Below are 20,501 nucleotides of genomic sequence, written 5' to 3'. Positions count from 1 at the left end.
CATTGTCCTCGTGGGAGTTGGAGAGCCGCAATATTAGACCTCCCTCAACCCCCCATCCGTCTGCTTTTATCCATGAAATCTGCTCCAGTTGTTTGTGACAAAGAGATTCGGCTGAAATGCTCCAGGATCGCTGCTTTTATTTTAAGCCGATGATTTGTTGCTCCTCAGTCGAGCCTCTCGTTGGCACCGGCTGACGGAGCCATCTGCATCTTCGCCCTGCAGCGTCGTTCCTGCACGCTCCAGCGACAGTAAATTTATCAGCCTGAATTACAAAGACGGGCCGCAACAGAGGCGAAGGCGATCATCATCATCATCATCATCACATGTTGACTGGAATGCACGTGGATTCACCCGGTGTAGCCAAACAAAATGCTGCTATTTGGATGGTAAATGTGGATGTCTGTGGAAAATATACTGAAAATGGGGACCGAATGAGAAAAAAGTTGAAGGCAAAAGATGGAAATAACTCATGAGGGAGCAGGATTTATGCTCCTTAAATTCACCTGTAGAAATAACAAAAGGAGCTCAGAGCAGCCTGCCTGAGGAGGCGACGCCTGCAGAGTAACTTCTTTTAAATCACTCATGAAAACCCGCTTTTACAGACTTGCTTTTATGTGAAGCTTTAATCCTGTAAAAGCCACTGCTGCCGAGATTACCAGCCTAAAGTTTGGGCACCCCTTCTCATTCAGTGTTTTTTTTTTTAAATGTAATTATTTTATACATTGTAGATTAATACTGAAGACGTCAAAACTATAAAAGAATATATACGCAATTATGTTGCAAACAAAAAAAGTGTTACTCTTCAGTATTAATCAACAATGTAGAAAATAATACAAATAAATAAAAAGCATTGAATGAAAAGGTGTACTCTTGAATATTTGTTTTAATTTCTCTGTTATTTTTGCTATTTTTTTCTCTGTTTGGGTTTTACAGGTTATTTGTATTTATTATTTATATTGACATTTGATTGACAAACTTTATCTGAATTATTACTTTTTATTATTTATAAATGTATCTCTTATTTTTGCTAATTTCTTTTCTATGTTCAGGTTCTACAGGGCACTCTTTTTTTTAAACTCTTTTCTATATGACAACAAGTTAATATTATTGTTGTCATTCTGTATTAGCAGCGTTTTGAATGGAGGAACCGGTTCAACAAAAATGATCTCCTTCCTCCTCAAATCTTCCTTTTTGCAGCAGTTCACGACTTACACTCTTCCAGACTTCCTGTTTCTATTACTTATTTAATTAACCTTTTAGAACATGACTTTTACAGATTCAGGATCAAAAATTGGCTGAACTCCAACTATTCTACTCTCCCTATCGCATCTTTAGTCTTTCCTAAAATGTATTCCCTGCAGGTTTAGAGTGCTGCAGTGGAGGAGCGGCAAGCGTTGTTTGAAAGTGAAAATAAAAATTGGGTGGAGAATTGAAAGAATCCATGCGGAAACCTGGCTGCCTTTCATCAAACCTCGCAGCAGGCAGGAAGTGTGCGAGCCAGAAATAAACGAGTGGAAGAGCAGAGCGGAGCTGCAGGAACCAGAGAACGCTTTTAGATGAACCACATCCGCGAGTGTCACTCCACACCTCCTCTATTGGTTTGTGTCGAACGCACCATCTCCGCCTGTACCGCCGCTCATGCACCTCTCTTTCCAAGGAAAACGGTTCCCATGGCAACCCCGTGCAGGCATTTCACGAGCATGATGTATGCACCTCTGCACGAGTGCACTCTCCTTGTCAGCTAAATTAAACCCGTGTACCGCATTTTAGCCAATCATTTATTCATCCCAGCACATGTAGTGGCTTTTTTTTTTTTTTTTTTTTATGGGATGTTGTCGGCAGTTCTAATAAATACGGCATAAATGGAGAATGGGAGCATTAGTGGTTAAAATTAGCTGCTAAATGTATAAAAACACCCCTGGACATAGGTTAACCCTCCTGTTGTCCTCATGTACTGGCACCAAAAAATATTGTTTCCTTGTCTGAAAAAAAATCCAAAAAAATAGCAAAAAAATTCCCCAAATTTCTGAAAATTTGCAAAACCTTCAGGAACAGAATTCCAATAATTCCTTAAAAGTTTCCCTTAAAAGTTTTATTTTAAGAAACTCCCCCAAATGTGGCAAAAAAAAAATTGTAAATATTTTTTAAAAATCTGTAAAAATCTTCCAAAAAATCCTAATTTAAGAACATTCACAACAAAAATAAATTAGCTGGATTTTGATTATTTTTTATGTGAATGTTATTAACAAGCTTTTTTTTTTTTTACACCAAAAAATGTTTAAAGATTTCCCCAAAAATTTTGAAAATGTGGACATCAGAAGTTTCACTGTGAATACATTGTTTCCTTGTCTGAAAAAAATCCAAAAATTCAGGAAAAAAAATTCCAAAATTTCTGAAAATATGAAAAACCTTCAGGAAGAAAATTCAAATAATTCCTTAAAAGTTACCTTTAAAACTTTGATTTAAAAAAAAGAATAAAACAAATAAATTTGGCAAGAAATTTCTTGAGTAAAAAATCTTCCAAAAAAAATCCTAAAAATATCTAAAATGATCACATATATATCAGTAAAACCTCTAATATTTTCTTTATGAACATTCACAAAAAATGAACTAAAATGGATGATTTTTATGTGTATGTAAAATGTTAAGAAACATTTTAACATTTTTTTTCCACCAAAAAATGTTCAAAGATTTCCCAAAAATGTTGAAAATGTGGACATCAGAATGTTCACTGTGAAAATATAGTTTTTTCCACATTTTCAAACTTTAAAACGGGTCAATTTTGATGTCATAAAGAGCAGTTTAATGGTTGTTTGCATGAGTAAAACCAGATTGTGTAGCACAAAAACAGAAATACCGGGAGAAAGAGAACAAAATCCATCAGCACTATTCTTTGGTTTCGTATTTTCTCCTCTTTCCACTCTAAAAATGTCACAAGCTCTGCTCACATCCCTCCCTCTGGTCACCCCACGTAGATTTATGGCGTCTAACAGGGTCGAGCAATCCACCCGGCAGTTTAGAGGAACCATAACCGGCTGAGTGGCCTCCAGGCGATTCCCCGTGTTTTGAACCTGTTAGCGTGGAGGCGAGAGACAAAAAAAGAAAATAAAATAAAAGCGACGGCTGCTCCCAAAGTAGCAGGACTAATAAAATCAGTCTCGGCTTTCCAGGTGGGAGCCGTAACGAGGGAGCTGCAGCGGTGGTGAAACGTGGGAGATTTATCGGGGGCTGAATCGTACACGATAAACCTCATCACGGTTTGATTGCACCGGTGGGAAGGTGGTGTTACACAAGCTTTCCCTTCGTTCACTTTTCATGCTGTAAACCTCAAGCGTCGCCGTTCTTTACAGGACATTAAAGTTCGATTCAGGCCACAAATACAGCAGAGCCTCTGTGGAAGACATGTTTTTGGTATCTGCTGCATGTTTTGGACCACAGTGTAACTCCTGTGGTGGACTGTAAACTGTACAGAGTAAAAATATTAAAGGATGCAAAAAAAAAAGACAGCAGTAAACATCTGAAACTGAATCTGAAACAATAATCCAACACCAGTAGCACCAAATAATCCACTAAAAATCCTCTCATTTTGTGTGTCATTTTGTCTTGTTTTTGTTTTTTGTCTTTTTTTTGTCTCACTTGAGTTGTTTGTCTGTTTTTTTTGTCGCGTTGCTTTGAGCTTTTGTCATTTTTTTCTCTCGGTTTGCGTCATTTGTGTAATTTTTTTGTCTATTTTTGTTTGGTTTCATGAGGTTTGTCACACTTTCTCCTCATTTTCTCTAATTTTTTGTCATTTTGTGTCTCATGTTTGTAATATTGTGCCGTGTTTTTGCTGTTTTTGTCTTTTTTTGTCTGACTTTTGGCATTTGTTTTATGTATTGTTGTTTTGTTTCTTGTCATTTTGTGTTTCCTTTTTATCTCACTTGTGTTTGTCTATTTTTGTTGCTTTGTTTCTTGCTTTTGTCATTTTTGTCTTGTTTGTCATTCATGTAATTCTTTGTCGTTTGTAATTTTTTTTTAAATTTTTGGTCTCCTTTTTGTTTCGTTTTGTGTCGTTTGCCTCATTTTTTTGTCGTTTTGTTTCTCATCTTTATCATTTTAATCTAATATTCATACTTTGGTTACAACCCAATCTCTACTAACTTCTTAAAACCCAAAACTCAGGACTGACAACGAACCTAATATTACATCTTCCATCAAAACTATTGCATTAGCAGTTCTGGGGGAAAGAAAGTCCCACCTGAATGGTATTAAATAACCGATTAAAAAAATATTATAATGTCAGTAGGGTCATTTTACTACAGTATCAGTCAAGTATTAGGTACGAGAGGGCTCAGCTTCCCCTAAAAAGACCTGAACCTCTCTGAAAATGTGACCTTTCAAACGTAAGGGGCCTCTGAAATAGAAATTAGGTATTTTTGCCTTGCACTTCTATTGTTCTGTGTCCTCATCGTGGATCATGTGCAAAACGAGGCCGTTACAAATGGATGATTCACCACTAATTCACTTTATTAAATGGCTCACCGGTGTGGTGGTTTGGTTTTGCTGCCGGCCTTTATAACACGGTAAATAAAAAAAAGGTGACTAATGCATGAACCGGAGCACTCAGGAACAGGAGGGTGGATTAATGGACGATCTCTCGCTCTCTTTTAACAGCAAAGTGCACTCCTCTCGCTCTCTTTGCTGCGTTAAACAACTTTGTGGCGCTGAAAAATGCAGCTATTTTTCATCGGTTTTCTTCTTATCCATATCTTAATTAACAGGGATTAATGCAAAGTAAAATCAAATGCATAAGAAGCACTGTGGTTATAGTTCTGTTTGTGTTTTTGTTTTTTTGTAAAAGATGCGTTTACAGACCCTCCTGTATATGGACAGTTCTATTATTTGGTGGTTTCCTGACTCGTTTTGTTTTGAAAAGAAGTGTTTTTATGATTAACCAGCCTGATAAACACCTATTCCCTCCTTCCGGTGTCCTCCAGGGTTCATTTCCGGGGAACTTACACTTGGTTCTGGTGCTGCGTCCCTCTGCTTTGTTCCAGCGGACTCTGTCGGACTTCCTGTTCAAGTTCAACAAGGATGAGTTCAAGATGAAGGTGCCGCTATGACTTTTACTCTGAATGTGTCGCACTTAATGTCTCTCTGCAGCAGGGGTGGCAAACATGAGGCCCGCGGGCCAAAAGCGGCCCTCCAGAGGGTCCAATCCGGCCCTCAGAGTGTAAAAATTACAGAGAAGACATTAACTGTAAATTTATAAAACCATAAATTTAAAATAAATTCTAGACCATGACAAGTTGTTTTGATTAAAAGTAAAATTCTAGATTGTACATTTTTCTTTTGTGAGTCATATTTGTAATATTTTGTCTTGTTTTTTGGCTGACTTTTGTCGTTTTGTTTCTCGTTTTTGTCATTTGTCCATTTTTTGGTCGCTTTGTAACTTTTTTTTGTTAAATTTTTTGTCTCTTTTTTTGTTTAGTTTTGTGTCATTTGTCTCATTTTTGTAATATTTTGTCTTGTTTTTGTCTGACTTTTTTGTTAGTCTCACGTTTTTGTCGTTCTATTTTTCATTCGTTTTGTGTCTCGCTTTTGCCATTTTGTTCCTTTTGTGTCATTTTTGGCTCGTTTGTGTCCATTTTTTATCACTTTGCAACTTTTTTGTCCAATTTTTTGTCTCCTTTTTTGTTTTGTTTCGTGTTGTTTGTCTCGTTTTTGTCATTTTTTGTCTAGCTTTTATTTTTTGTCTTACTTTTCTTGTTTTGTGTTTCTCCTTATTCGTTGTTTTATGTATCGTTTTGTGAATTTATTTGTCTCGCTTGTGTTGTTTGTTTTACCTTTTTGTTGTTTTTTTCTCGCTTTTGTCATTTTTTGTCTTGTTTTTTCGTTGGAACTTTATTGTCAAATTTTTGGACTCTTTTTTGTCATTTTATGTCTCATTTTTGTCGTCTCATTTTTGTAATATTTTCTGTTGTTTTTTGTCTTTTTTTGTCCACCTTTTGTCATTTTGATCAACAATAAAATACTCTACCATTCAGGCATTATATTTATTAGCTACTTTATGTATTATTTTCATTTGTTCTGATTTAATTCAGTGTATTATTTCTTATCAGGTGGTGATGCTGAGTTCGGTGACTGAGCTCCATGCGTATATTGACCCTGGACAACTGACCACGGAGCTGGGAGGCACACAGGAATATTGCCATGAAAGCTGGATCTCACACCGCACCGTATGTACACACAGTTTCTTCATTTTCTGCCATTTAACTACAGATTCTCCTGTTGACATATACATACCTGTGTGCTCCTCAGGCCATCGAGGCGTTCGCCCTTATGGTGAAGACCACGGCTCAGACGCTGCAGGCGTTCGGCACTGAGCTGGCAGAGACGGAGTTACCCAACGATGCCGAGGCCACCACCAACCTGCTGCACGTACACACCCTGAAGAAAGACAAAATGAAGGTCAGACATGCTTACTCTGTGTCCCTCTGAGTCTACAGTGTCTCTAGTTGCTCAGAAAGGTTTAAAAATGTGTGTTCAATCTGTAGGAGGACCTGCAGGTGGCGCTGTCTCAAGGAGGACGCTTACTGGAGTGTATTAACGAGCCTCTGCAGACTGACCCTGAATACAGCATGATGCATGATGAACTGGAGAACTTGGCTACCGTACAGAGGTAGAGGAATGGACAATAATGTTGTCCCTGAACGCATCACTGAATAACCTCCTCTTTTTTATTTAATCAGAATCAAACACTTTATTGAGCCCAGAAGGGAAATTAAACAGTACAAAATATTAAGTAATGAAAATGACTCAAAACTTATCCAAAATGTCTCAAAAATTGTTGAGAATGACTTGAAAATTATCCATAATTACGGAAAATTTGTCCTAAATGACTTGAAAATGATCCCAAAGGCACAAAATGACAAGAAAATTACTCAAAATGACTCGAAAATCATTCACAATTACTTGAAAATTGTCCAACATGACTTGAAAATGATCTATAGATACAGAAAATTAGTCCAGAATGACATGAAATTTGTTCTAAATGACTTGAAAGTTATCCCCAAGAAACAAAAATGATCCAAAATAATGAGAAAAGATCCAAGGCGACATAAAATTGTTGAAAATGATAAGAAAATTGCCCAAAATGACTCAAAAATTGTCCAAAATGACTTGAAAATGATCTACAGTTACAGAAAATTAGTCCAGAATGACATGAAATTTGTCCTAAATGACTCAAAAATTATCCCAAAGACACAAAAATGATCCAAAATGACGAGTAAAGATCCATGCTGATCTTAAAATGCGTTGAAAATGACTCAAAATTTGCCCAAAATGACTTGAAAATGATCCATATTCAGTGTAATAAGTGGCGTGTTATTGTACATAGATACGTAGTTATTGCAGTTATTATTGTGAAGTGAAATGAACTGAGACATTCGTTAACTGTTTGCACTGAAACATGATGAGTCTGACTGAGGAGTTAAACAGTTTTTTCCCTCCTTAGACTCCTTGGTCAGCTGGATGAAACAGAAACGGCCTTCGATGATTTCTGGGAGCGTCACCATACTAAGCTGGAGCAGTGTTTGCAGCTGCGTCATTTTGAGCAGCACTTCCGTGAAGTGAGTTCAATCATGAGAGGAAACGTCTTCTTTTTTTCCCCTCATATCTCGTAAAATCAAAGTGCTATAATGACGTTCGTGTCCCGTAGGTGCGCGCCCAGCTTGACGTGACGTCTGAGCGGCTGTCGGATTTCTCGGAGGTCAGCGTAAGCCCCGCCCACGCAGAGCACGTCCTCAGAGAGCTCAGCGGCCACGAGGACAAAGCCTGTGTAAGACGCATGTTCACTATTCAGGCTGCAGCTCACATGGAAAACACACGCTCAACCTGTTCACCTTCGATGCATCCTTGAAGCCAATCCCATAATCGATGCCCTCATCCATCCATCCTCCGCTCGCTGTGACGTTAATAAAAACAGATGTGAGCTTCACATACAGGATTACTTTGATGGGAAGATGCTACGTTGTATTGGTCCACATGTAAAATTATTGATGCAGTTTAGATTTAAAGGCCTGTAGAGGTTCTAAGAGTCCAGACTGATTTGTATGATGTAGGCGTCCCACTCCATCCAGCACTAAGTAATGGACGCTCCACTCAGCTGCAGTAGATGGGAAGGACTGAGGAGGAGGAAAGAGATTGCTTTTTTTACTGTCAGCCATTGATTGATGATGTCTTCTCGAGCCGCTGTGCTTTATGTAGCTTCACTTAAATTAAAACTATGTTATAACATGTTAACTCCAACAGGACGTGCTGGACCTGGCTCTGTCTCTGGCCAGCGAAGGCGACCGGCTGATCGAAAACTCCCACTACGCCGAGGACTCCATCAGGCCCAAGTGCAGCGAGCTGAGAGGAGTGTGTGAGGAGATCAGCTCCACCCTGAGGAGCAAGAAGGGCCTCCTGCTCAGAGCTCTGGAGCTCCACCACGCTCTGGAGAAGGTAGGGTCGGGTTGGGTTGGAGGTTTTCCCTGTGCTCCGTGCTTCTGCCGTGTGTTCACCAGTGGTTTCTCTGCAGGCGTCGCGGTGGTGTGAGGACGGCATCTTCCTGCTGGCCAGCCAGCCGGTGGACCGTTGCCAGTCTCAGGACGGAGCTGAAGCGGCTCTGCATGAACTGGAGCAATACCTGGACACGGCGGCGCTGCACACCCTCGCCGACCGCAGCGCCATCTGCTGCCAGTACGAGGCGGTGTTCAACCCTCAGCTCAGGGTCAGTCATCACATGGTGTTAGTTTGTGATGCTTCCAGCTGTTGGTCGAGGTTGCTTTTTTTGTTATTATTGTGACAAAGGGACTTTCTCCTAGGGTTCCACAGATGTGGGATTTTTAGTGCCAATGCCGATTATTAGTGATAAAGAAAGGCCGATATGCACTACGTATAATGCTTTAACAGCTTGTGATGGCAGATAACCTGTCATTCATAACTAGGCTTCTTCATTAATAAAGGTGACTGTAACTGAATATGTAAAATAAAAATAGGACTGATAAAACCAGGACACTCTCCTCTGTTTATGAGGGATCGTCTGGTGTTCTTCTTTTTTCCTTAATCTTTCACTGTTCTATCACTTTTATTGACCACTCAGCTCTAGATCTTAAAGCTATGCTACTCACAACAGCCAAGAAATGGCAAAGTTATGTGACGATCGGAGTCTGTCTGTCAGCAACATTACTCAAAAACAAATTAACAAACTTCAATGAAATTTTCAGGGAAGGTCAGAAATGACGCAAAGACCAAGTGATCAGATTTTGGCAGTGATGCGGCTTATAGTCTGAATCCACTGATTTGTTAAAGATTTCTGTATCATCACGAGACTGTGGCAAGACATCACTGCAATCATGACAACAAGTGAACACTACATCAGCTGCCTGCTAATGATCACATTGTGATTCTACTACAAATCCACCGCTGTGGACTTACCAGGACTAATCCGTCAGAAACGATACAAGGAACAATTGATTACATTGTGGGGGTGTTCCTGAGTCCCATCAATTCCGCCGCCCGCTACATATTTAGGTCACATGATTCGGTATCCGTACATAATGTACACATGCATAACACAGGCCTGTGCTCATTTTGTTTGTGGTACATCGATATTAAATGGCCACAATCTCTGTTGCTGTGATTTCTGTCGTGAATTTTGTCAAGATTACATCCGTCAGAAAAGATACAACTGAGCAGCCTTGGAGGAGTACGCGCCCTCTGATTGCTTTTCTTGTATTACATTCTTTGTTTTCTATCCTCCATCAGGACCAGGTGGAGAAAGTTTTCCAGAAGCAAAGCTCTGTCCAGGAGATGTTTGAGAAAAGACGCGTCAGCCTGAAGAAACTCGCCGCCAAACAGACAAGACCGGTCCAGCCAGTCGCTCCGAGACCTGAAGTCAAGTCTCCACAATCATCTCCCAGTACGTCTGGACCGATCTGTCGTAGATTTAAAGATGTATCGGAAACAGCAAATGCCGTTTTTGTGGTGCACATAGAGAACAATAAGACATTAATCTTAGTTTTCTCTTTCCAGATCAAGAGAGAAAGGAAAGGAGATACTCTGCAGATAATGTAATCTGCAAAAAGGTAAATGTTTCTAAGGCTTTTTAAAGTATTTATTCCATTTCTTTTTAGCTCATGAAGTTTAATTGAGACTTAAAAACAGGCTGGGTGATACGGCTGTAAATATGAATTATGTTTCCAGGTGGAGTCTCCCCTACATAACGGTGGCACGAGACACGCTTCGCTTTCAGAAGAAGAAGAAAACCTGGCAGTTCTGAGGCGGTAAGGATCATAGATATTAATGACGGACGAAACTGTGAAGTCTTTATCACTTTAAAAGGATAAATATGTTTTTTTAGTAAGCTGGGATTCAGATGGAAAGCTATGGTTGTGATAAAACAGCATTCAGGCAAATTCTGATAAGTGAAAGCTCAGTTTAAATCTTGTGTTTTTCAGTCATGTCATGAATGAGCTGCTGGAAACGGAGCGAGCGTACGTGGAGGAGCTGCTGTGTGTGCTGGAGGTGAGCGTTTAACATATCCCAGCATTCAATGGGGGGGAAAAGGGCGAGGAAGGCTTTACTAATTTGTAGGGCTGAACCCGAATATCCCGAATATCCGAATATCCGTTCGCTACGGCGGTTTCCGGATATGAATTTTGGTATCCGAATATTCGCCCCATCCCCCTCCCTCGGACGTTACCGGGCGGAACGGATATTCGGCGTTACTGTCTTCCCTCCGCCTTCAGCCCACATCGACTCATCCCGTCCTGTGATCACATAAACATATACACATATGTCTATGACATATACAGATATGTCTATGTGATCATTCCTTCCCCCCCAGAAGAAAATAGGAATATTCGGAGCTCGTCTCTTCCCTTCGTCTTCGGCCCACTTCGGCTCATCCCGTTGTGTTCGGCTCATCTCGGCTCATCCATTCATGTTTCTTACCACCACCCGAATGGCCGGGTGGCTGCCGACTCTGATGTCACGCTTCACCCCCCGTCGCACGTTAACGTTATGGGGCGGAACGAATATTCGGATATTCGTCTTTAATAGGGCCCGAATATCCGGAGACCAGAAACCACTATTTGGGCCAGCCCTACTAATTTGTGAAATGAACCTCCAGGGCTACGCAGCAGAGATGGACAACCCCGCCATGGCTCACCTCATCCCCAGCAACCTGCACAGCAAGAAGGACGTTCTGTTCGGCAACATGTCCGAAATCTACCAGTTTCACAAGAGGTGCTTCAGTAGCATTCTGATTTATCACTTTTTTCTTTCTATGTGGTTCATCGTCTGAGCGTTTGTGTTGTGTTGTTTGGCTTCCAGGACATTTCTAAAGGAACTTGAAGCGTACACTGACTGCCCAGAACTGGTGGGACGCTGCTTTTTAGAAAGGGTAGGCACTCCTTTCAAACATCGCCCTCTGCATTATTAATCATAAAGCGTCAATGTAATTTTAAAAAAAATCTCAAATTCTCCTCGACAACTATGCCAAGCTGTTGGGTCAATATATATAATTGAGTTACTTTTAAAGTCCATGGGATATATCTTGCATGCATTTTTATTAAAAGTAAAAAAAAAAAAAAAGTTTTTTTCATGTTTGTTATGATCATGTCTTTACAAATTCCATAATTATTGATGATGGAAGCAATCACTTATTAATAAAAAATGACTGAATATCACTAAAATATCAACTGAATAATCATCCAAATTTAAATACAACCACCTTCTAATGAGCTAAACAATAAAAAAAATGAGCTTATTCAAAAATACTTTTGATTGTCTTCTTTTTATTAAGTTGAGATGACTCAAAAATTGTTCAAAATGACTAGAAAATGATCCCAGAGACACAAAAATGATCCGCAATGACGAGAAAAGATCCAAGCTGATATTAAAACTTGTTAAAATCGACAAGAAAATTGCCCAAAATGACTCAAAAATTGTCTCAAAAATTGTTCAGAATGACTTCAACATGATCCGTAATTACAGAAAATAAGTCCAGAAACACATGAAATTTGACTTCAAAATTATCCCAAAGACACAAAAGTGATCCAAAATGACGTTAAAAGATCCAAGCTGACATAAAACTTGTTGAAATTGACAAGAAAATTGCCCAAAATGACTCAAAACTTCGACTGTTGACGCCGCTTTTGTTGTCCCTGCAGATGAAGGACCTGCAGATCTACGAGGCGTACTGCCAGAACAAACCTCGCTCTGAGAGCTTGTGGAGACAGTGCTCGGACTGTGCCTTCTTCCAGGTTAGCCTCGTAGCTCTGACAACACGTGACTCAAAGGAAAAACATGTTCTAAGTGACTGGTTTATGTTTTGTCAACCAGGAGTGCCAGAAGAAGCTGGAGCATAAACTTGGTTTGGACTCCTACCTCCTAAAACCCGTCCAGAGAATCACCAAGTACCAGCTACTGCTAAAGGTGGGCATTGTATTCCATGAACATTTATAAATCTGTTATGTAAGACAGGCAACTCTCACTTTCTCCACTATCATCTACAGGAGTTGCTGAAGTACAGTAAAGGCTGTGATGGTTGTGATGACCTCCAGGAAGCTCTCTCCTCCATCCTGGGTATCCTGAAAGCTGTAAACGACTCCATGCATCTCATTGCCATCACAGGATACGAGGTCAGAGAAGTTACACTGCAGCCATGCAACCAAAATGCACAATTCAAGGCCAAAAGAGATTGACTGTGTTTATCAGATGTGCATGAAAGCAACCGAGAAAGAGAAAACCACAACTTGAGAACACGTTACCACTCTATGATTAACCCTTTTATGCACAACATGGGTCAAAAAAATACCCATTTTACATTGAATATGGGTCATTTTTGACCAATGTTGTGCGTCAAAGGGTTGAAAATGTTTCCACAGCTGTTTGGAGGATGTCTAAAACAAGTAAATTTATGTAAAACACTTGAGAAAACAGAAGCAGATGGCTATATTTTGTCTTCCTTCGCCAAGATATACTTAAAGTCCCTCTTCGAATGTTGGCTAAACCCCTAAAAACTTCTCAGCCAGGACTCCATGCTTAAATGTCCTCTAATAAGCACATCAGGATTCATCAGGGTAGCTCAAATGACAAGTGTCAAAAGATACAGATCAAAAAGAAATGTCCAGTACAGAGGACATAAATGAGTGGGCTGGGTCTCAGGAGGACGGAGCAGCCTATGCAGCGTGGGTACTGCTCTAGGTACTTCTTCAATGAAAACCAGAATTATGCATCTATGTTTTCCTTCTTTTTAGGGGAACCTGTCCGAGCTGGGTCGTCTGCTGATGCAGGGCTCCTTCAGCGTGTGGACGGAACATAAGAAAGGTCACGCCAAGGTCAAGGACCTGGCCAGGTTTAAGCCCATGCAGAGGCACCTATTCTTGCACGAGAAGGCCCTGCTCTTCTGCAAGAGGAGGGAGGAGAACGGGGAAGGCTACGAGAAAGCTCCGTCGTACAGCTTCAAACATTCCCTCAGCGTAAGCTCACACCGGCCACGTTTAAAGGCCGTTCATAGTCGTATAAAGTAGGGATAGACACATTATCGTAGCCAATATTCTGTCTCAGCATCTCAGAAATGTCTCTCAAGTGGAAGCTGCAAAAACTAAACAACAAACAGAAGCCGGTGCCGCAACCTCTCACAGTGGTTAATGCTATGCTAACAGCTAGCAGCTAGCAGCTAAATTAGTAGGCAGCCATGTATGAGCTGTCAGAGAGCACAGTACTCCTCCAAGGCCGCTCATTCCCCCATATGGCATTGTCGGAAATGCAGCATTTTTTAAAATAACGGTCGATATCAGTCGATCCCTAAGACAAAGTCCATGTTTCTAAGCTTCCTCTTTTTGTTCCTCTCTCAGATGAGTGCGGTGGGCATCACAGAGAACGCCAAAGGAGACAACAAGAAGTTTGAGATTTGGTGTAACTCCAGAGAAGAAGTTTTTATCGTCCAGGTAATCCACTCAGCTTCGTAGCTTTTACAAATCCTCCTATGCAGCTGGAAAAGATGTGAAGAAATAAACGACTGTTGCTGTTTTTTTCCACCTAGGCTCCAACACCTGAGATTAAAACAGCGTGGGTGAACGAGATCCGCAAAGTTCTGACCCAGCAGCTCAAAGCCTGCAGAGGTACTGTAGAAACAGAGTCTTCTTGTGTCTTTTGCACGGTTTAAATGCTTGTGATTTTAATAAACCGTTGTGTGTTTAGACGCCAGCCAGCAGAAAAGCTCCGACTCCCCGGTTCACACCAGCAACAACAGCTCCATCTCCCTCAGGTTGGTGGCGTTCCATGGAGATAAGGACGAAGTTGGGTGGGACGTCATTTGTTGTAATGTTTTCTTCTTCTGTTTTCCAGCCCGTTTCGTAGCAGCAATCAGAAGAACCAGAGGAAGCAGGAGGAGAAGAAGGCAGAGCCGAGTCCCACCTCCGATGTCTCCTCGTCCTCGCCCAAACACAAAGGTGAAGGAAGTTAATGCAGCGTCCTCAGAGAAAATGATCTATGCTGAACTCTCCCTAACGTGGACTCCTCTTTTCTTCACCACCGCCATCGCTCTCTCCTTCTCTCTGTCTTCTCATGATCGTGTCTTTTCCACTCCTTCTCACTTTAAATCCATCCCCTCCAGATGAAGCGGTGACCAGTCCCACCACTGACAGGTCCTCAGTGGCTAAAAAGCGTTTTACTTTACAGGGCTTCAGCAATCTCAAGAGTCCCAAAGGTAACACAGAGGCTCACCACGAGAAAATGTATGAAAAGTTGAATTCGGAAACAGTAAAAAACATTAAATTTAGCAGCTACAGCCTTATTTGGTTTGGTTTTAACTGACTGTACTGAGTTAAACTACATTTTAGCCACTAGTTGATGATTAGACTAACCAGATTTAGGGTCTGATGTGGTGCACACGATTCTGGTTTTATGTTGGAGACTCCTGCCTCCTGGTGGTGAAATTGGAACATTACAACGACCTCATGAACCCAATGCACCAGGCCTTCAATGGAGAATAAATCATTTACTGCATCCTGCATGAATTTATTATTGAAGCAGATCTCTTTGCAGCAGATTCAAAAAGTTACTGACGTGTCTTTGTGCCAGAAATAGATAAAAATAAAATAGTATTTCTGATAAATAGGTGTGCAGATTTTCTCAAGTTTCAGCATTTGTCCAGCTGCAGTAAATAAAGTGAGAAAATGCATCTTTAAGTGTTTTTTCTGCCACTTTAGGTTTACTACAATTACTTATTCCATTGTCACATGTTCTCTTTTTTTGCTCCAATAATACCTTCATATTTACCAGGATGCATTAAAGGGAGGGCAAATACACCTTTCTCAATTTCAAGGCTGGCAGAAATGATCAATTTTTTTTTTGTCTGTTTTGATTCAAAAACTGGGGGTCAAAGTTAGCTCTTCCTCCCTCACGTCTCTCCTCTTCTTCCTCCTCTTCCCTCCTGTGTCCAGGCTCAGCTCTGAGCCCTGAGCACAGCTCCAAACGCCACTTGGTCAAGAGTGACCCAACGCCGTTTGGGTTTAAAGGTATATTTACTTACCACTTTAGAGCCCATCATTCATTTTTCCATCCCTCATCACTGAATCCACGTAGATTTAATATATACAGAGCAGTGAAAAAGTATTTACCCCCATCTCAAATTCTTATTTTTTCTGCATATTTTCCCCACTTTAATGTTTAACCCATTAAGACCCAAATATATTTATAAAAATAGCAAAAATTAGCTCACTGCAGCAGTGAGTTTTACCAGGTTAAATGATGTTTTTAATGTCTTAAGGGAAAAAAAGCTGTCCAAACTTATGAGAAAAAGTAATTGCCCCCCCTTGTTACATCATGAATTAACTGTAGCTAATCACATATTTTTCGAAAGCGAGTTCAGTTTCACTTATCGCACCCAAGAATGATGACCTCCAGAGCGGTTCAATCAAGAAATCACATAAGTAGAACCTGTCTGACAAAATGAAGTGAGCCAGAAGATCTCAAAAAGCTCCAACAAAGGGAGAAAACACTTTGTCACGGCACTGTATATATAAATATCTAAGTGTATGTCTCACATATAGAAGACTGAAAGTAGACATGAAACCGTTCAGGATCGACACCCTTCATCACTTTGTTCACTACGTTTTCCACGTGCGCTCATACAGACCATCTGCAGTCGTTCAATCAGCGATCTAAACGGCTTAAAATGGAACCATGACGGTTTTTCATTATGATCCTCTAATCCAGTGCCATCTGAATCCAACGTATACACATTTAGACTAATTAAATACTTCTGAAACATGCAGATGCTCCGTGACATATTGTCTGTTTTGTCAACTGTACCATTTTAACCTTCATCCACAGGTCACTATCATCATCATCATCATGTGTGCGCTGCAAAAACTCCAAATCTTATGAAGTCTATTTGTCTTATTTTTAGTCAAAATGTCTCCTCCCACTTGATTTAAGATTAATTCACTTAACAAGTGGCATTCCAGTGGATGGAGGGACTTGTTTTAAGACAATGCATCTTAAATATCTTGTTAAGTCATTCGTCAAACAATCTTTAAGTTATCTTGTTTTGAGATGAATTTCACAAGAAAGTTGAAAATAAGTTTAACCCTAATGTTGTCCTGCGGGTCAAAATGACCAGTTTAAAGTTTAAAAAAGATATATATAAAACTTCCACATTTTAAAAATTTTAGGGGAAATTTTTGAAATTGTTTTGGTGGAAAAAAAGAAATATTAAGAAAAATGTTTCTTTAAGAACATTCGGAAAAAAAATCAACCTAAATCCAGTGAATTTTGCTGAATTTTTTTCCCCGAATGTTCTTAAATAAAATGTTATAAGTTTTACCGATATAGATGCAATCACTTTAGATATTTTTAGGATTTTTTTGTAAGATTTTATTCATTTTTTTGGAAATATTTACAATTTTTAGATTTTTTTTATTTTTTATTTCTTGCCAAATTTGGGATTTTTTTTTTTTTTTAAATGAAACTTTTATGGAATTGACTTCCTGAAGATTTTGCAAATTTTTTTATGAATTTGGGAAATTTTTGCTGAATTGTTTTGATTTTTTTCAGACAATGGAACAATGTTTTTTGGTGACGCAAATGAGGACAGCAGGAGGGTTAAGACACCTAAGCTAGACAATCCTGGTAAAATAAAGCTTAAAATAAGTTTTCCCAGCTAATTTTAAGATCTCAATATTCTAAATATCACATCTTATTTCAAGAAATCTCACCAAGCCATTTTTCACTTGTTCTATTGGCAGATTTTTTTCACTTAGTTCAAGGTAAAAGTTCCTTGAAATAAGTAATTTTTTCTTGTTTTGAGAGGGGCATTTTTTCCAGTGTGGATAACAAGTCTTGTGTTTTGTGGAGAATCTGTGGCTCTTTCTGACAGAGTTCGGTCACATTTTCGAGCACAAAGTGAACTTCTGAAATGTCAGCGCCCGGCTATCACTGACCGGCCGGCCGTTTGTTCCCTCTAGAACCGACTCCCCAAGTCAGTCTGAGCAGAGTGAAATGGATGAGCACGTCTAGTCTGTTACAGAGCAAACGGCGAGGTACAGAGCTGCTCTGAGGATCGCTCACAGTGGGTGTTGTTTGTGGTGGTCATGATTGATTTTAGAGGTAAAGTGCAGCAGAATATCCCCGTTACTTTAAGTCATTTAGCCTCGTATTGACTCCTTCTGTCTTACTGAGGGGACATATTTAAACTGGAAATCATCTGGACGGCAGTTCTGCTTTAAAATGGAAGATTTTAAGTCTCAATTTTAGGCTAAATGACTATATTTTACCTGCTCTACCTCGAATCAATCATTCTTCTTCTCCTATCGGGTGCTTTGGGGTGTTGTGAAAAACTTCAAATCTCTTCTATCGCTGTGTTTCTTTGGCTGGGATCTGTCAACACTGATCTTCTGTTGGAGTTGGGGCTGACCTTTGAGCCTTTCAGTGTGCAAACGGATCGATTTGGAGTGTTTCTGGTGGTTTTGTGCTCCTAATGGGAGATTTATGTACGACTGTGGCATCCACATGTAGTCTTTCCCAACCATGATCATCCACTTTTTCTATGTTTGATGCCGCATGAAGCGTTCGTGATTCAATCCCATCCTTTGCCTTTTCTCTAAGCATCTGCTTCCTCTCTCTCGTTTTTCTCTACCTTTTTTTTGGCTTTCCTTCCTCCAGGCTGGAACAAGGCGTCTCTCTCCGTGGATGCCTCAGAAGAGAACGACGGATACTCCAGCGGCGAGGATCCCATGAACTCCGACACCGAGGATGAAGTCGGGAAGAAGCTGGTGAGACTGAACAGTTTCCTTGATAAGATTCTGCTGCTGAAGCTGCTACAAAAGTGATGATTGGCTACACGTTTGACATCACGTCGTCATATCTTTGAGTGGTGATTACGAAATGATCAAAATACCTGATTATGCCGGCATGACTCCTTTGACTTTGGTGATCTCTGATCCCCTAAAGGTTCCAGGAAAGTACACAGTGGTGGCGGACTGCGAGAAGGCGGGACCTCAAGAGCTGTCCGTCAAGAGCGGAGACGTGGTTCAGCTAATCAGAGAAGGAGAGGAGGGACAGTGGTAAGAACCTGTATGTTTTCTGTCAAAAATCTAAAGTGGGAAAGAACTTATTTGATTGTTAGAGGACCAAAACATTTTTCTGTTTGGTTCGGAAAGTCAACCGAGAAAGAGTGAAATCTACGCAGACATCAAACCACCTTACTTCATGCTATCACGAATGGTGGAAAGTAATTAAATACATTTACTCAAGTACAATATTGAGGTACTTTACTTGAGTATTTCCCTTTTCTTATAGTTACTTTATACTCCACTACAGCTTTAGTTACTTTAAAGAGGAAGAGTTGACTGAATGTTTTCGAACTTTTTGGCATCGTACGAATTTCTCACATGGCTCCAATTTGATAAATATTCAATATTTCACTCCTTTTGTGCATTTTGTGGTCATTTTGTGTGTCTCTTGTCATTTTGCGTCTTTATATGATAATTATCTGTCTCACTGAGGCCCCATCCACACGAAGACTAAACGCTTAACAGTTTCAAAAACGATCGCCGTAAAGACGAAGGCGTCTCAGGAAATGTGTGCGTCTACATGAACGCACTCGATACGCATGGAAACGCTGTAAAACACATGCCAGACCTCTAGGGGCGCTGTAACAATATGACGGAAACACGCAAACAGAAGAAAAACCAGTGGGCATGCGCACTTGTGGCAAAAGTTGTAAACAGAGACCAAGCCGGGGTGCGTCCATAAAGTGCCGTAATGTGTCCTCGATAATTGTTTGTTCAACTCGGTGGTGATTGAGAAGAAGGAGATTTTGCTGCAACAGGGATAGTAGGGTCACTAGCTTCATCAGCACATTTGCTACACTGTACGCCGCCATTGTTGCCGCGTGTGGCGCATGCGTGTCAGTGAAGTTAAGAAACTGCGCATGCGTGTCAATGAAGATACGAAACCATGACGCAAGCGTATCTGAAAAGTAGCGGAGAGCCAGTAAACACGGAGCTGCGTATACGCCGTTTCAAAATCTTTCCGCTCTGGAACCTGGTTTCAAAAATGATCATTTACAGACCCCCAAAACGCCGTCTTCGTGTGGATGATACGCAGATTCGGCAAGAAATTTATGCGTTTAGACCTCGGTTTGTCTTCCTGTGGATGGGGCCTGAGTCATTTTGTGGTTTTCTGCGAACATTTTGTGCATATTGTTGTGGTCATGTGTCTTTTTGTAATTGTTTTGTGTCTTTGTGCTCATTTTGTTTCGTTTTCGGTCATTTTCAGTCCGTTTTGTGGCCATTTTAGGTGTTTTTGTGGTCATTTTGTTTATTTTTCGTCATTTTCAGTCCGTTTTCTGGCCATTTTAGGTGTTTTTGTGGTCATTTTGTGCATTTTTGTGGTCATTTTGCACCCCTTTGTGGCCGTTTACAGTCTATTTGTGGTTATTTTAGGTGTTTCGTGGTAATTTTGCAACTTCTTGTCATTATTTTGTGTCTTTATATGATAATTACTTGTCTCATTGACTCATTTTATGTTTTCCAACTATTAATAATGCAATGAGGTCATCTGCATAAGCAAGTCACTCGGACTAAACGAGTACTTTTACTTTACTACTTTAATTACAATTCGTTGCTAATACTTTGTATTAAGGAGGATTTTTCATGCAGGACTCTTACTTGTAATAGAGTCTTTCAACATTGCTGTAGTGATTCTTTTGAATACTTTTTTTCCAGAAAGCAACTCAGAAGTCTTGTCTTTCCATCTGTATCCTGCTTTTAATGGGTCGTATTGCAAAACTGTCGTCCCAGAGTAATAACAGCAGTGGGTAAAGTCAGTTTGACCTCTTGCAGGTTTGTGAAGAACCTCCGCAGCAGTAAGGAAGGCTGGGTGGCAGCAGCAAACCTCCTCAGCCTCATCTCAGAGTCCAAGTCGTCGCAATCACTCAGCAGCTCAGGTTGGTTCATTCATCA

The 20,501-nt window shown here is 40.3% G+C and overlaps 2 protein-coding genes across 7 annotated transcripts in view; one reads left to right on the top strand and one right to left on the bottom strand.

The window, feature by feature from the left end:
* Positions 1–6,431, bottom strand: part of LOC110958403 (radixin) — a 90,028-nt gene extending 83,597 nt beyond the window's left edge. Inside the window, exon 1 of the mRNA XM_051942147.1 lies at positions 6,286–6,431. The gene's annotated coding sequence lies outside the window, so the exon portion shown is untranslated. The remainder of the gene's footprint in view (positions 1–6,285) is intronic.
* mcf2la (mcf.2 cell line derived transforming sequence-like a) overlaps positions 1–20,501 on the top strand; it is a 60,980-nt gene that overhangs the window by 38,480 nt on the left and 1,999 nt on the right. For 3 of the 6 annotated variants that reach the window (XM_051942140.1, XM_022204926.2, XM_051942143.1), the window contains 27 exons: positions 4,977–5,090; positions 6,102–6,218; positions 6,301–6,450; positions 6,537–6,661; positions 7,496–7,610; positions 7,700–7,819; positions 8,293–8,484; positions 8,561–8,752; positions 9,790–9,943; positions 10,057–10,109; positions 10,228–10,307; positions 10,482–10,548; positions 11,156–11,271; positions 11,359–11,428; positions 12,198–12,290; positions 12,370–12,462; positions 12,543–12,668; positions 13,287–13,508; positions 13,887–13,979; positions 14,075–14,153; positions 14,233–14,299; positions 14,380–14,483; positions 14,648–14,740; positions 15,477–15,551; positions 18,199–18,308; positions 18,487–18,599; positions 20,382–20,485. In XM_051942140.1, the coding sequence (XP_051798100.1) occupies positions 4,977–5,090; positions 6,102–6,218; positions 6,301–6,450; positions 6,537–6,661; positions 7,496–7,610; positions 7,700–7,819; positions 8,293–8,484; positions 8,561–8,752; positions 9,790–9,943; positions 10,057–10,109; positions 10,228–10,307; positions 10,482–10,548; positions 11,156–11,271; positions 11,359–11,428; positions 12,198–12,290; positions 12,370–12,462; positions 12,543–12,668; positions 13,287–13,508; positions 13,887–13,979; positions 14,075–14,153; positions 14,233–14,299; positions 14,380–14,483; positions 14,648–14,740; positions 15,477–15,551; positions 18,199–18,308; positions 18,487–18,599; positions 20,382–20,485 (3,037 nt within the window). Of the gene's footprint in view, positions 1–4,976; positions 5,091–6,101; positions 6,219–6,300; positions 6,451–6,536; positions 6,662–7,495; positions 7,611–7,699; positions 7,820–8,292; positions 8,485–8,560; positions 8,753–9,789; positions 9,944–10,056; positions 10,110–10,227; positions 10,308–10,481; positions 10,549–11,155; positions 11,272–11,358; positions 11,429–12,197; positions 12,291–12,369; positions 12,463–12,542; positions 12,669–13,286; positions 13,509–13,886; positions 13,980–14,074; positions 14,154–14,232; positions 14,300–14,379; positions 14,484–14,647; positions 14,741–15,476; positions 15,552–17,501; positions 17,577–18,198; positions 18,309–18,486; positions 18,600–20,381; positions 20,486–20,501 lie in introns of all 6 variants that reach the window. The other 3 variants (XM_051942144.1, XM_051942141.1, XM_051942142.1) reach the window with 3 other exon arrangements.

The sequence above is a fragment of the Acanthochromis polyacanthus genome, chromosome 22, assembly GCF_021347895.1.
Source record: "Acanthochromis polyacanthus isolate Apoly-LR-REF ecotype Palm Island chromosome 22, KAUST_Apoly_ChrSc, whole genome shotgun sequence".
Classification (NCBI taxonomy): domain Eukaryota; kingdom Metazoa; phylum Chordata; class Actinopteri; family Pomacentridae; genus Acanthochromis; species Acanthochromis polyacanthus.
The sequence above is the reverse complement of the archived record's forward strand: the minus strand, read 5'-3'. Positions and strand labels throughout refer to the sequence as shown.